The sequence below is a fragment of the Cryptomeria japonica genome, chromosome 9 (genome assembly GCF_030272615.1).
Source record: "Cryptomeria japonica chromosome 9, Sugi_1.0, whole genome shotgun sequence".
NCBI classification, from domain to species: domain Eukaryota; kingdom Viridiplantae; phylum Streptophyta; class Pinopsida; order Cupressales; family Cupressaceae; genus Cryptomeria; species Cryptomeria japonica.
The window spans coordinates 391,099,640-391,114,802 of NC_081413.1; the positions used below are offsets into that span (position 1 = coordinate 391,099,640).

General features: G+C 37.1%; 1 protein-coding gene across 4 annotated transcripts in view; it reads right to left on the reverse strand.

Moving 5' to 3' along the window:
- Positions 1 to 15,163, reverse strand: part of LOC131072912 (formin-like protein 3) — a 137,014-nt gene that overhangs the window by 63,763 nt on the left and 58,088 nt on the right. For all 4 annotated transcript variants that reach the window (XM_058009244.2, XM_058009237.2, XM_058009226.2 and 1 more), the window contains exons 14-15: positions 2,588 to 2,659; positions 2,361 to 2,477 (exon numbers count right to left, since the gene is read on the reverse strand). In XM_058009244.2, the coding sequence (XP_057865227.2) occupies positions 2,361 to 2,477; positions 2,588 to 2,659 (189 nt within the window). The remainder of the gene's footprint in view (positions 1 to 2,360; positions 2,478 to 2,587; positions 2,660 to 15,163) is intronic.

A 15,163-nucleotide genomic window follows, 5' to 3' on the forward strand; every position in this document is an offset into this window, starting at 1 on the left:
CTTCCATATCTCAAAATTATTTCTACAAAATTTCCCCAACTCTATTCTCCCTAATGAACTTACCATCTGAAAATTCCTACAAGATCACAAAGTGTCTTTTGCACAAGCTCTTACTCAAATCTAGATTACTTCAAAAAACCCAACAACCCACAACTGAAAACAAAGGTAATTAGGCTCTAATAACACTTGTAAAGAAGGGATGGTATTGGAAAAACTTCAAACACTAACCTTGAGAGGAGGGTTGTGCAATTTTTTACAAATCTTTACAATAGTTACAAAAACTTAACAAAAATAAACATAAATAGCATGCATACTACAACACAGTTGTTTATGTGGGGAATGTTAATGATTTGTAGCTTCGGTCGGATTACTCCTATCATTGAAATCAAATGCATAAGTGGCCTATCGGCCTTGAGCATTTGATTACTATCCTTTCCTTGTATTTTTACTATGATTGTTGATTGTCTTAATTCATGATTAACTACACCAAGATAACTATCATGTATACATATATATGTATACATAACTGATTTTGTCTTGATATTGTTGTTATTCATATCAATCATACAATCGTAATCATGCTGACAATAATTATCATATTATTGATAATAATTCAGACTTCAATATCGATTTCATATTCTTATTAATAATATCGATATCATACTATGCTGATATCGACACCATTAATAATTCTAATATTATTCCTGTTCGATAAAGTGTATTGAACTGATTCATATTTCTAACGTGCTTTGTGTATTGGCTTAACAAATTGTAATGGTTATTGTCTAAACTAATTGCAAGTGAATCGGTGTTGAGAAAACCGATAATGTAAACCATCCAATAAAGCATGTTTTGGCATGTCTCCGTAGAGACACGGAGACATGCCTCTACGCGGACTATGTCCGCGTAGGGACATGACTCTACGAAGACATGTCTCCATATATTCCTTCATATATATATCGGATTCAAAATGACTGGAGAGACACTGAAATCAATTAGTGCCAATCAAGATCGAATTTATATATATTTGAAGAAAGTTGAAAGAAGTATACAACAGCAATCCATTAGTGCATGCCTTTGAAGATCGGTCCATTCTTAACACTCAGCAATATAATCATACTTGGCGAATCAGCTTACTGTGTGCATATACTATTTCCTCTTTATACTTGCAGCAACCTGCAAGATTCAGAGGTTAGTAAGAGCATCATTTGTGAAACATAAAATTAAAAGATACCTCTATTTCTATCTACTAAGAAATCTAATCTACTTTAACAGGGAAAACCCTTTTGAAGGAAAAGCCCACACTCCAAAAGCCACTCAATATATTATTCAAAAATCAACAATAGAATACAATATACTTGCAGAGAAATCTTTTGATAGGAGTATCAACAACTAGAGATTTGGAGGTAACTCAATAGTTATATGACTCTTACACATAACTTTTATCTCACGCACCTAATATATAGAAGATACAATACATGTAACCGTCAAACATTATAACAAAACCATGAGCTAAAACCACTCAAAAAGTGGTACCCAACTAATCATCAAGTAGGCAGTTTTTCATCTGTGGCTCTATTCCCTGAACAAACACACATTGAATTCATTGGAATCCCAAAGAACCTACATTTATTAGGGCATTTTTTTCAAACAAAAAGATTAATAATATTTCACATTTGATTTTTACTATGATGGATAAAAACAAATCGCTAGCCCTTAAAGTGACTTCTAAAGCATTTGAAAGACTAAAAACTAGTTTTACCATATTGGCAATGCAAATCACACAATCATTCATTCTTACTTACCACCACATGAATAAAGTTGAAAATTGACTTGTGAAGGTTCCATTGTGATCAGTTTACTATTCTTACAAATGTTCAAGAGTCTATTTGCTGCCAAGGAGATCTTAGAGGAAGACTTCTGCAAACTAGGTTTTTTCTTTCTTTCTTTCTTTTATGCATTATTGTTTTACAATTGAACTCTCTTGTTTTGTATTCATTCTTTTATGAAGCGTTGATGCCTTGTCTAGGAATTTCACACAAATGGATTTTCACTTGATTGTATGTGCTTGAATACTTGACACCACACTTATTGCAAATCCAAACACAAACCCCCAACACTCGGAACCAATTGTACCATTTCAACATACTTCCAAAGGGGAGAATTTTAATATGCTTTGAAGTGGGATCAGCCAACAAAACTAAAATGGGTTACCATTGTAATCCCCATGGCAACAAGTTTGATAAAAATATTCAAAACAAAAGAGGATTGCTGAGATAAAATGAGTAGAGGAATCCCAAAAATGAATATTGTTATGAGACTGTAAGTAGAACTTGAAGTTAATCTTTTTGATTGTGTACCTTACGAAATCCTATTGACACGGCTCCATCATTCTCCGAAATAGTTAGTTCTTGCTCAACTTTTTCAAGACCCTTGCTCACTGCTTGCATCTCTTCTGCCAAGGACTTAAGTTGGATCTGTCATATATCACATCATTTAAAAGAATTAATAATATTGCAGATCAACATAAACATAACAGTAATTCTCATAGTTTATTATGAGGGGCAAAGGATTCAATTAACAGTACCTTGGAGGCTGCTTCAATGCGAACAAGATCCTTATCAAAATCTAGCAGCTCTGCCATCTTTTCAGCAAGTACCTGAAAACAGGCATATCTAATATTATACAAACTTCCAAGAAAAGATTTGAAGCAGTTAGTGTTTGGAAGTAAAAACTCATAATAATAAATTATGTAAGAAAAATAACTTACAGGTCAAAAATACCCCGTGGAACCATAATGAAAACTAGCATCAATAATGTATCATCACAAACATTTTAATTGCATTCTTGGATATAACAGTGAGTTAAGCTTATCATCAGATGTACATTAACTCTCATTGCATCCCCAACACAGCTTCTAGGTAACCCTAGATCTTAATATACAAAAACAATGCATGAACAGTCCTGAAACCACAAGAAAACTTGTCTCAAGTAACATTTTATTTAGCGAATACTTTCTTATGGCTTCATGTATTTAAGAAAGAGACCACAAAAATAAGCTACAATAGTATTATGCTAAAAAGTTTGTATCTCAGGCAAACAATAGTGACTTAATGCACAGAATTTCATTCTAAGAAATGTTTTTTGGATTTCATCACGCTCTAGCTTCAAGTATATTATCAATTACCAGTTGGTCATTATATGAATATCCAAATTCTGCAATGCAACCAAATGATAATGCCAAAACAGAGATCAATACCCATTAAATATTCATCTCTTCATTTCTAAAACTAACCTCCAGTACAAAATGTATATGCTAGGATGACAAAAGCAGCAATACTTCTGAGTTCGACTGTATTCTGTAGTTTGATTTGAATAGCACGATGAATTAGAAAACTGTGATTGATTAGAAGTATAAATGTTAATAGCTGTTCAAAGTATTTATACCCAAAAAAACAACATATAACTTAGTATGACCGGAAAAGCTTATTCAAGCCAACTAAGCTCAGAAAAGGCCAATTTTGCAAACAATCTAATTAGATCCCAAGGAATAGCACAAGACTGAATAAAGAAGAACTATACTTTATTCATTGATTTAGGAGGTGATCATCACCCACACACATGTTCAAAAAGATTTAAAAGAAGTTGATAGGTGAACCAAAAACAGATGAGAGCAAGGCAGAAATGACCAATACAGATGAGGTCAAGGCATGCAAATAAATCGGTAGGCCAACCAAAACTGCAAAAAAGCAACTACAGCTGATTAAGTCCAAGCATCACTTGACAAGGTCAAGTTTTTGAGAATATGAAAGAGAAGTCAATGGCCAAAGGAAAAGTTTATAGAATGTTTGAAAATATCATTGGCTTTGACTTCTTAACAGCTTTTTAATGGCTTTTAGAAGCAATGGTGATCCGAATGAACCTCCACCAAGTTGTATTCCCATCTTGGCCAACCCAATACTAGCACACAAATTATTCTAGACATCATTGTGTTTGAAGGCAAGATCAATGTTGGTGCATCGGATGTATGGAGTACCTCTTCCACACAAAGTGTCTAGTCAAAGGTTAGCTCCTCCATGTCATTGTCAACAATGGATCCAAGAGAACATCATTAAGAAGGATGTTGCCAAGCACTCAGTACTGATTGAGGTGCACCCTCAGTCATACTCTTATAGTTGGCCGCAACAAGATAAAGAGTCATCCAAGTCAAGTGCCAATGCAAGTTTGATTATGAAATCAAATTTGTGTGTTATAGTAACCTATAATATAGCATGTAAGAGGTATGTGACATTCTACTTAGCAAGCCATAAGTTTACAAACACAATGGTTCCTACAAAGCTAAACCACAAATTTTCTCTATTGAAGTCAATGATCACATTTTCAACATTCTAAAATCCCCATTTAAAGTGAAAGTCACTTTGGTATTAGCCAAGTAATTCCACAAGCATGTTGCCCAAGCACAAAAAATTGTGTTGCTAATGGCCTGCCCAAACACACTTAAGCACCAAAATAAGCATACATTAGTATGCAACAAATGTTGCTTGCCACACCACAACAGCTTGGCCATCCATTAAAAAAATATGGCATATCTTTGAAGAGCCCAAAGATGCCCCTACTATTAAAATATTGTAATGGTTCTATAATGCTCATCTTAATTAGTTTAGTTAGTTTCTAATTCTAGCTTTAGCTCACAATTGTTTCGTTTAGAAACATCAGTATGTAATTGTCTATATATGTAATCCGATTATCATTTCATGGTATTAAAGCGGTCGATGGGGTTTTTTAAGGTTTGGCGAATTTTTTTATTTTTTTTTAAAAACGTAATCTAAATTTTTTTTGAAAAATATTTAGAAGTTTTTAGTTCCATTTTTTCAAACAAATCAAAGGAATTTTTGTGGAGGGTTTATGGAGAGCAGAATCGAGGGTTTTTCAACCCGTTTGTGTTGCTGAAGGTCATCGTTTTTCTCCCACGTGCCATTTTGAAGGGCCGTTTTTTTGTGAGGGTTTTTGGCTCGCTGAAGGTTTCTTTTGCAACAGGTTTGCCAAACCACGTCAGCTCCATATGCCTTCGTGCAGATTTTGCAACACGTGACCTTCGCATTTTTTCTTGTGCAACTTTTTTTTTCGAGTTTCATTCTCTTTTGCTCCCACATCAAGGTCTATGTGAGTTTCTCAATGCTGCATGGCGTTTACCTTTTTGTTCTGGGAACGGGTTTGAAGAAACATCATGCAGTCTATAAAAAAATCGGACGGAATTTCTGGGTTTCTTTGTTGAATCGCGACCTCTTTGCTGTGACGGTTTTCGTTTTTCCCGCGTGACGAAATTGTAGTGGTTTTTCTACTGATAGCGGGTAGTTTCCTGAGTTTATTGTGTTTTCTACTTTTTGGCTAGGGTTATTTGCAACTTCTTCCCGTGTTGTGTCTCGTTTTTTATTCTGGGTTTTATAGTTTTTTCCATAAGAAATTATTCTGGGTTTTAGAATTTTTTCTGTAAAATATAATTTTGGGCTTTATAAAAAAAAATTCATACAAAATTATTCTGGGTTTTATAATTTTTTCCAAAAATTACTCAAAAATTACTATCAGGTTTTATAATTTTTCCAAAAAAATTACTATTGGGTTTTATAATTTTTTCCAAAAGATTACTATTGGGCTAAGTTACCGGTTCGGGTTCAGGCACCGGTTGGGGTTCGAAGAACCCGGTACGGCAAAATTTTGAAAAGGGGTTTGGGTTCGTTTGGGTTCGTTAGTACAAAAACATGTAAATTATATATATATGCAACCTATAAGCATGAATTAAGATTAGCATGTCACATAGCATCATATAAACAACAAAACCAACATAAACTTGTAATCATAGCATCATGATCATACCATAGCAGCATCATATACATCAAGTTTAATATCAAAATGATAAAATATTCAAGTATCATTGTTTCAACTTTCAACAATTTAAAGTTTGATCATTAAATGGATTCTCTAATGGGGGTTTGGGGCAACACCCCCAAAGGGGTCAAGGGGCAACGCCCCCAGCGGGGTCAAGGGGCAGAGCCCCTTGAGGGGTCGAGGGGCAGCGCCCCTCGCAGGGTCCCGGGGCAGTGCCCAGGGCGCGCTCCCTGTCGTAGTACAGGGCACGGTCAAGGGGCAGCGCCCCCGCCGCCAACACCAAATCACAACCTTCGAACCCACACGGAACTCCATGGCGTGCATCAATTTTTTGCTTTTTTAAGACGTCTAATTTTCTGCTTTTTTAGGTTATAACTTTCACTTTTTACAAGGCGGAATTGAAAAAAAAATTAAATTTGCATTGTTTTTTGACTTTACGGGCCGCCCAGCCGCCCGGGTTCGACTGGGTTCGACCCTGGTCGAACCCACTTTGGGTTTTTCGAACCCTGGTCGAACCAGACCCATACCACGGACCCAATCGAACCCGGACCCATACCAAGGGGGCCCAGAGGCGAACCCGGTAACCTAGCTATTGGGTTCTGATTTTTTCTAAAAAAAATTATAGAAGGGTTTGTCAATTTTTCCACAAAAATCGTGGTTTCTTGCAGTCTATTTTTGGGTCACAGTGCTCATCTACAAAAGTTGATGATTTTTTGAACAAAATTGTGGCTATTTATCTAAAGAAGTTAAGGGTTTGACAATTTTTCCTCAAAATCGTGGTTTTAGTTTGAGAAGCTGACCTCGGAGTCTCTAACTACAAGGAAGGACAGCTTTGCAGAACCAAGGAGGGTCTCAGCAGTAGACTCATGTCGCAGAGCGTTCTGAAGAGAAGGGGGCAGCCTTCTTTGCATTCGTGACCAAAATACCTATAGATTATGTCATGTCTTTTGTTGGGTAGTTAGAACGATGACAATTAAGGGAGGGTATAGTTTAGTTAGTTTCTAATTTTGGCTTTAGTTCACGATAGTTTCGTTTAGAAACATCGGTATGTAATTGTCTATATATGTAATCTTCGTTTTCATAATTAATATCCAATTATCATTTCACCTACACCTAGAGATCTTGGTTTTCTAGTTGTTTCTTGTAAAAGTGTACCATACCTATTCATTCTCATCAACTAGAAAAGCATTATTCTACTATCTCTTTCTCTACTTAATATGTATTGGTTTGGTAGGCATATTTTGTTGTCAATAATTTACTGGCTAGGCTATTAGGTTTTCCACTACACCCCACTACACCACCATCCCAAGGCCTGCTTTGTCATCCATTGGTATCAATGTAATTTTTCATTTGCTTCCCTAAATTAATTTTGGTCCTAATTTGTTCACACCTATCAAAACTCATGCACAACTAAAAACTGAAGGATCAATAATTATTTGTGTTAGATTACCCAAGTAAAATCATGAAACTGGACAAACAAACCTTACGGCAATATGCATGGCATTGATGTTTGGACCTCTGACAACGTTCACAATGAAATGTCCACTTAAGGCATTGATGTTTGGACCTCTGATAATGTTCACTATGAGATATGCCACTTAAGGCATTGATGCGTGGATTATTTTGTGTCATGTTTGAAATGCCATAAAAAATGCAGGTAGTGTGGAACTTTGAAGATTTTGATTTCAAGAGAGCAATAAATCCATAGACTATCGCTTTTACTTTTGTGGCAAAACTCAAAATTTTAAAATACCCTGGTTGAAAGACTTTTTTGTATTGGTTTTCAGAAAATAGAGGCCAGCAATTAAGACACATGGGTAGAGGGAAATGTCAATGAGGACGTAAAGACAAATGGAGAAATGAAGATATCAAGAAAAAAGTAAAAGGAGGACAAGCAATTGTGGATATAATTAGGCACAGGGAAATGCAGGTGAGGTGTAATATAGGAAAAAGCTGGAAAAGGGGAGCTAGTAGGAGCAAAAATGTGAGATGTTCACCCTTGATTTTTTTTTTGTGTTTTGTTGATAGAATAAGATGGAGATACAGAATATGCTTGGTGTTTCAAGTTCCATTCACCATGTTTGTTGCATACATCGAATAACATTGCATAGAAAACGAATAGACATTTCTGCATCAAATCATATTAAACAATATTACAAAATCAGATTTGCATCAAACATTAAACTGAAATCAGACTTATAGAATTAATTTGCTGACCTGATTACAATCTAAGAAGTGTATTTTTAATCCTCCAAGTGAATAGCAAACTATCCAATACTTAACTAGAAAACTCAGAACCAATATCCAATCCAAAAATGCAGATTTAGAACTCAGAAAACTACGCCAAAGGATCTGTTTGGAGACACCAGCATATACCCATGTGCTCAAAGAAGAAGGGCGCCCAACCTTGAGGGCGATTTGCCAAGATAAATCAATACTTCACCAAAATCTGCAAATGAATGCTCAAAAGATGGCACTCAGCTATGAGGAATGCAATGAAACATACCCAGAATGTAAGCTACCACTCTCACCAAGTTATGAGCAGAAATATAATATCGAGTTACTCTAAAAAAAGCACACCAGCAAACTAAAAAAGCATCTAATCACTACCAAACTTGAACAACACTCCAAAAAAGCTCACACCAAACAAAAACTAAACCATATCAGAAAACTGCATAAATATTCACCATCTTCTAACCCATATCACCAAACCAAGCCAAAATCACTGTAAATCTCAAACCATGCCCACCAACCAGCTAGAGTGGATGTTTAACCAGTGAACCAAGCAACCAAGAAGAAGGTTTTTGTCCTCAACAGCAAAAGAACTCTCAGAGCTCATTCCAGCAACATCTCCTTAAGTGGTCAAATCCAGTATATGCAAATAAGAGCTCAACTCAAATATATAAGTAGAGGGAATAATTAGGGCAACACTCGTTTGAATTTAAACCCAATTCCCTCCCATTTCACCTTTTGAAATAATATCAAATTACCCATTCAAGTTTGACCCCCTTGAGCTCACAAAGGTTGTCTTTTAAAATCACTTTATCTAACTCCAAGTCTTGGCATCACTTTTAGGAGGCATAAAATAAACTTTTTAAATTAATAGATCTCCCCCTATACATTGGTGTCACTTTACAAAGTCAGCACTTGCTTTTTAAAAACAACTTAAAGTGGCCTCTTCCCTAGGCGTAGAAATAGGGTAACACTTTATGAACACATCACCCTTCACTTAAGTTATAAAGTAACCTTATAAAAGAACACAAGTGAAAATAATCAAATATCATCATGACAACCTTAGAACTCACCAAGGCACTAAACTGGAAAGCATTGTACTCTGAACTGAGAGGAGACAGAAACCAAGACCAAGTGCTAAATAACCATATGCTAAAAATGGAAACTCTACCAAAATACACTGAAAACACCTGCTAGAGCTCTCCTCAAGCCACTAAGTCCCCAAACCACATCCACTTAGCCTACGGGAACCCGAGAATAGGCTGATTGAAACATCAAACTAACGAGATGCATGAAAGGTACATTACAAAATGTGGACTTGAAAAGGGTGGATTGTAAACAATATGTTTGACCAAAGTCCATTAGAAAGAATTGAAGTGGTCAGAGAGGACAAATGACTTGTTAAATACATTTGGATAGTGTCCCCTTGGAGATGTATGACCATGGGTAATTGTTGATGCAGGAAACGTACGTGCTAATCTTTTGGTCAACACAAAATAGAATACTGAGTTGACCCCATTCTCTCTTGGATAAGGGAGTCCCTAATGTTGCTATGAACGATCAAAAGGAGACAACCTTAAGGTTTTGAGTGCCAGGCCTTGACTTACGTGGGATAACTCAGTAGTTGATGTGTTTGCTGATGAACACAAGGAGACTTACGCTGGTTGCCAGGATAAACTTAGGAAAGGGTCTACAGGCGTCTCTAAGATTGTACAAGTCTCATATTCATCAGATCTTCGTTAAACATGATGTTGTTTTAGATATTCAGTTACAGATCTTAAATAAACAGAAAAAGATAAGGGTAGAGAAACTAAAATATCCTATCTAGAATAGCATCCTGAGTTAATAGACCGAACTATCAAAAAAACAAAACCTTGCTTAGACAGTTTTAAACACAACTTGGCAGAGGCCAGTGCAATCTTCAAAGGATAACATAGATTTTCAAACTACTAACTGCATATATTGAACTTCAAAACATTCATCCAACTTAACATTTAGTAATCGAACTAAATTTTGTTAGTGTTCAGACTAACCATGCACAAAAATTAACAATCAACTAACTTCTAATGGTATGAACTGAAAGTTCTATCAGATATCAACTCAAGGAAACCATTCCATAACAAGATGCATAAACTGAAATAAAAGATGGGAAGAAGTAGAACCATGCACTCATGGGAAATTCATGGACAGATTAGTCATCAACAATTTCTGTATTGAATTCAACAGAGTTTCAGCAACAATTCATAGTCTTCTTACCAAAATAAGAGAGAACTGGCCCCCTTTTATAGACTTACAAAATTTAGATGAATGGCCAAGATTTAATCCAGCAAATGGCTCAGATTCATCTACAAAATATGCCCTCCCATACCTAGTAAAGATGTATTTCACATCCCAACTAACTATGCAACCACCAACCATTAAGTTGTCCCAAAAAGTAAATAGCATGAAGCTCAAAACAAAAAAAGGTACTTTTGGTTATTGAGGAAATAACTAACTTTGGGCACCGTGTTTGACCTTTTATTCAGCCCAAAATAGATATTTCCTTTTAGAATATAAATTCTTGCTCATCATTTAGGTACTTTTTCCATATATCCCTGCTCGCGGCCTGCTCTGCCCGAACATATTCTTGGAACTTCTTGATGACCGGCCTTTTTCTTGCTCAAAAGGTACGAGAAAGCAACTAAAACTATACTGATTGGTCTCAACCTGATCATCTATTATTCTCAATTGTTGGCTCCAGGCATTGGTGAATCTCTAAGGTCCTTCCATTATCACCTCTAAGTTGGTGATAGGATCCTGAGACCAGTTGATTAAAGTTGGAGGGCGGTCCTTGACAGAGTCATAGACCTAATGTTGCACATACTCCCCATGGTCATCTATTTGGTATGGAACTAGGGCATACTCAAAGGTTCTGATCTGATACAAGCTAAGCCTAGAGCACTCTCTCCTGCGTACCTCAAAATTGTCAGTACAGTTGGCCCAGTAGTCTTCTATATTCATTGTGTCTATAGTGTCTGACATAACCCTTTCGTCCCAACCCCATAGGATCAAAACTTGTCCTACTGGGATGCTCTTGCAAGCAGTATGAGGCCAATTCTTCAATTGAATGCTCTGCTTGTGCAGGGGTTTTCAAATATGTCACTGAATCCAGTTGTCATTGGGAATGAGACACCTATGACTTTCTTCTCTCTAAGGATTTTCCTTGTCACATTTGCTTGCCTCGTGACCTCTAGGAGTACCAGCTTGTCAGTGGGGTACTTGGGGAGCCGATATTAGGAGCCTTCAAATCCTAAAATTCTCAAGTAGGAGAACCTAGGAAACTGGATGAACCAAGTCCCATACCACCTTACCTGTGCAATTTTTTTCTTGGACTGCCTTTGTTGCAATCCCTCTTGCATAGTTCTAACCATTCACATGGTGAAGGCATCATTTACTCACTCATACTAGCCCACTGCGTATGCCACGTTATTTCTTTCCCTCTGGCTTAAGTTGTAGAAATGGAGCCGAGTGTAGTGATCATACACTTTCTTCTAATTGGGTCCATTTTCGATCTCGCCTAAGTAGATCAATCCCAATAACCTAGAATGACGAACAAACATATACACCACGTAGGGGGACATGGTGAACCATGTCTTCTGTGCAAGTTGTACTAGTTGTTCATGGATGTTGTCGCTAATGATCTGAGACCAGTCCAACCAGACTTGACCCCCAAAGACCTCTTCAGCATAATAGAACATCCATTCTTCGAACATATTGGAATGAGGCAACCCCATGACGCGATTGAGAAGGGTGACCATATCCCCGTATTCCTCATTAAATTCGCTCTTGTAGGTCTTTTTGAGGATTTTGGAGTTGTAAGGCCTTCTTTCCCTAAACCAATTATCATTCATTTTGTTCTTGCATTTGATGGGATTCTGGTCATACATTACCTATGCCTCCTCCATCTGTAGGACGATTGCATCCTCGTGAACAGGGATGCCGAAGATTTCTGCAATGGCCTCAAGGGTGAAATCTGAGATCACCATATCATTTACAAACTCTACCCTGTCTTCTAGCCTATAGTGCTTAGTGCACTCCACGATTAGCTCATAATTTTGGATGGCCTGTGGAAACCCAGCGGCTTGCACCATCCCACTCTCTACCATTTTATTGGCTCTCCAGTTGGGATCGAGACCATACATCCTGTCTCTAAACTGCTAGATGTTGATGTGTCCAAAATCTATGTCCCCTACATTCTCCCACTTGCTTTGAACCTTGGAATACCACAACACTCCCTAAAACTCGTATTTCATCTTGTCTAGTTTGTGGGGGTTCTCAGCCTTAGACGTCTGAGAGGTGCCTGGTGCTTCAGGTGCCTTGGAAGAATCAATTACTTTGGGAGGCATCTACCCTACACACCAGGACACGAATTACAACGAGACTTTTGAATGAGCAAACGAGGGTTAGCGGTGCCCAAAAACATTGTTAGTAGCAAAATCATCAGCAATACAATGAATTAATCCAGGTTGAAATTTATAACAGCGTAAGTGCAGATTTGAAATGGCGCTTGGTGTTGTTTGTGTATGCAGAGTTTGTGCAAAGTTTTGGAAAACTATGCTTCGTGAAATTTGCATTTTAATATCCTTCTGGCAAAGTCTGGTGAAATTTTCGGTAAATTGGAGCCTACTGGGAATAAAAAAGTATCTTGCCTATTGGTGTTGTCAATCCCGAAAATAATGTCAGTAAGGTTTTCAAAAGCTATTGTTTTGAATTTGACTATGAATGGATGACCTAAGGTTTAGCCTAGGTTGATTTTTGAATGAAATTTTAAAGCATGCAAACCATAGGTATTTTCCTAGCTAACCCTAGGTTTTAGACTACAAGATTTTATCTACCAGCTTTAAACATGAAACTTCAAATTAACCTGATGATTCAATGGTATAGGCATACCTGGGAATGCTGGAATGCTTTTGCAAGCTGAAAACGAAGTTCGGTTGGAGCAATTTGATGATTGAAATGCCCTCTCTTCACCGTCTTGAAAATGTGACTGGCTCCTTCAGCGCCTTCTCCTTTGAATCTGAAATGCCTTTGTTGATGGCACGACTTTTTTGATGTAACAAAGTCTACGCTTCTTCTAAGTCTTTGCCCTTGCTTCGGTTTTAAAACCTTGATCTCCCTTCGCTTTATGGTAAAGTTTGGAGAAATTTCGGCAATAGAAGGGACAAAAACGTTTTAGCACACAACTTTCAAATTTCGTTTTCATTTTTTTTATTTTTTTTAAATCTCGACCTCCCTTCGCACGTGCTTTCTCCTCTATGCTTGAACACAATTCTCTTCCTTGCCCGTGCTTTGGTTTAAACTTTGACCTTCCTTATTCTTATTTCAAAGTTGAGGGACTTTTCAGCAATGTTTAATGAGTTCATTTTAACTCTTGAAAAAAACGTCCCAACACCAAGTTCAGTGTTTCTATCGGCGATAGGAGAGGCGAAAAGAATCATTCCTTACTTCGTGGCATCATAAATGCCAAACAGCCTATTTTAAAATTTTGATTATTCTTGTTTACTTTGAAATGTGATTTCGATATTTATATCACTTTTAAAAATACCGAACTCTGTTCGAATTTATACTTGCTTTGATTTTAAGCACTGCGTGGGCACTTTTCATTTTCGGGGTAATCTTCAACTTTGTTAAAATGACATTCGCTTTTGTAAAAAGAGACAGGCCCAATGTTTTATTTGTTTGATATTAAAACACTTAAGACTTGGACATTTTTTGGTGTTTTTATTGCCTTTGGCAGGCAAAATAACAAAAACTCTTTATAAAGAAGGCCCGAACTTAATTTCTTTTGACCCTTTTATCACTTCGTTGGTATGTTCAAGGTATTCTTCAGTATTTTATAAGGCAATTTCAAGAGCGATTTTAAAAGCATTTGGTCCTTCATTTTTCTCTTGAACTTGGCACTTAAACTCCTTGGGTTGGAATGTTTTGGTGTTATTGTAGGCTTGGGAGGAAATATTAGCGAAAAATGAGCTTGAACTTCACTTGTTTTTTATTTTAAACTTTGTCACTCTACGTTCAGTATTTTTGACGGAGTATATAAGGCGAAATAACTTGCAACCATCTTGCACTTTCTCCCTAAAAAGACCGAACTCTGGCCTTGCCTAGTAGTGATTTAGGAACTAGCTCTCCTTATTAGTACTTTATTTAGCATTAGACCACTAGATTGCCTTCAGAATTTCAACTCTTCCAAACACCTTCGCAACAGAGACTTCCCTCACTCTGCATCACCTTTGCAAGATCTGGAATCATCCTCCAAACATTGTATCTCCAACACTCTAAAGCAGTGACTTGGTTACTCCTTGATTTTCTAAAGGTTTGGCCTCCTTTGACAACGCTTAAATTCAGCAATCAACAAGATGGGCACACTTAGGCCTAACTCTTACTGCACTTCAAGGATACCTCTCTCTCTCTCTCTCTCTCTCTCTCTCTCTCTCTCTCTCTCTCTCTCTCTCTCTCTCTCTCTCTCTCTCTCTCTCTCTCTCTCTCTCTCTCTCAAACCAATGACTTATTCAGGACCTCAACGAGGCAAACCAAGGAATGAGGGGGGTCCCTATAGGAGACGGGGTGTGTGCAAGGCACAAAAGTAATTATTTTTATAAATGCCCACAAAGACAATAACAAATGTAATAATAGGAAATAAGACAACTTGTAAACAAGTGCTCTTGATGATGATTGAAAGTGACTTGACCAACCTCAACTCAGTGACTACAAATAATTGTGCTAGACATGAGATGAAAACGAATGAAGCTAAACATGGTAATATTGACTTGTGAAAAGCTCTGACATCATCAATTTTTTAATGGAGCTCAGGAGTTTTTATTTGTCCCCAAATAGTTGAAGCTCCTCTAAGGCTATGATCCATTGCCAATTTGGTAAGACAATCAGCAATCTAATTATGACTTTTTCTTTTGAGATAAAGTTGAACATTCTCCACATAATTTATGCAGGGTTACACAGGAATGCATCCCTCATGCATCCTCATCCCCATCCCCGCAGCCATCCCATG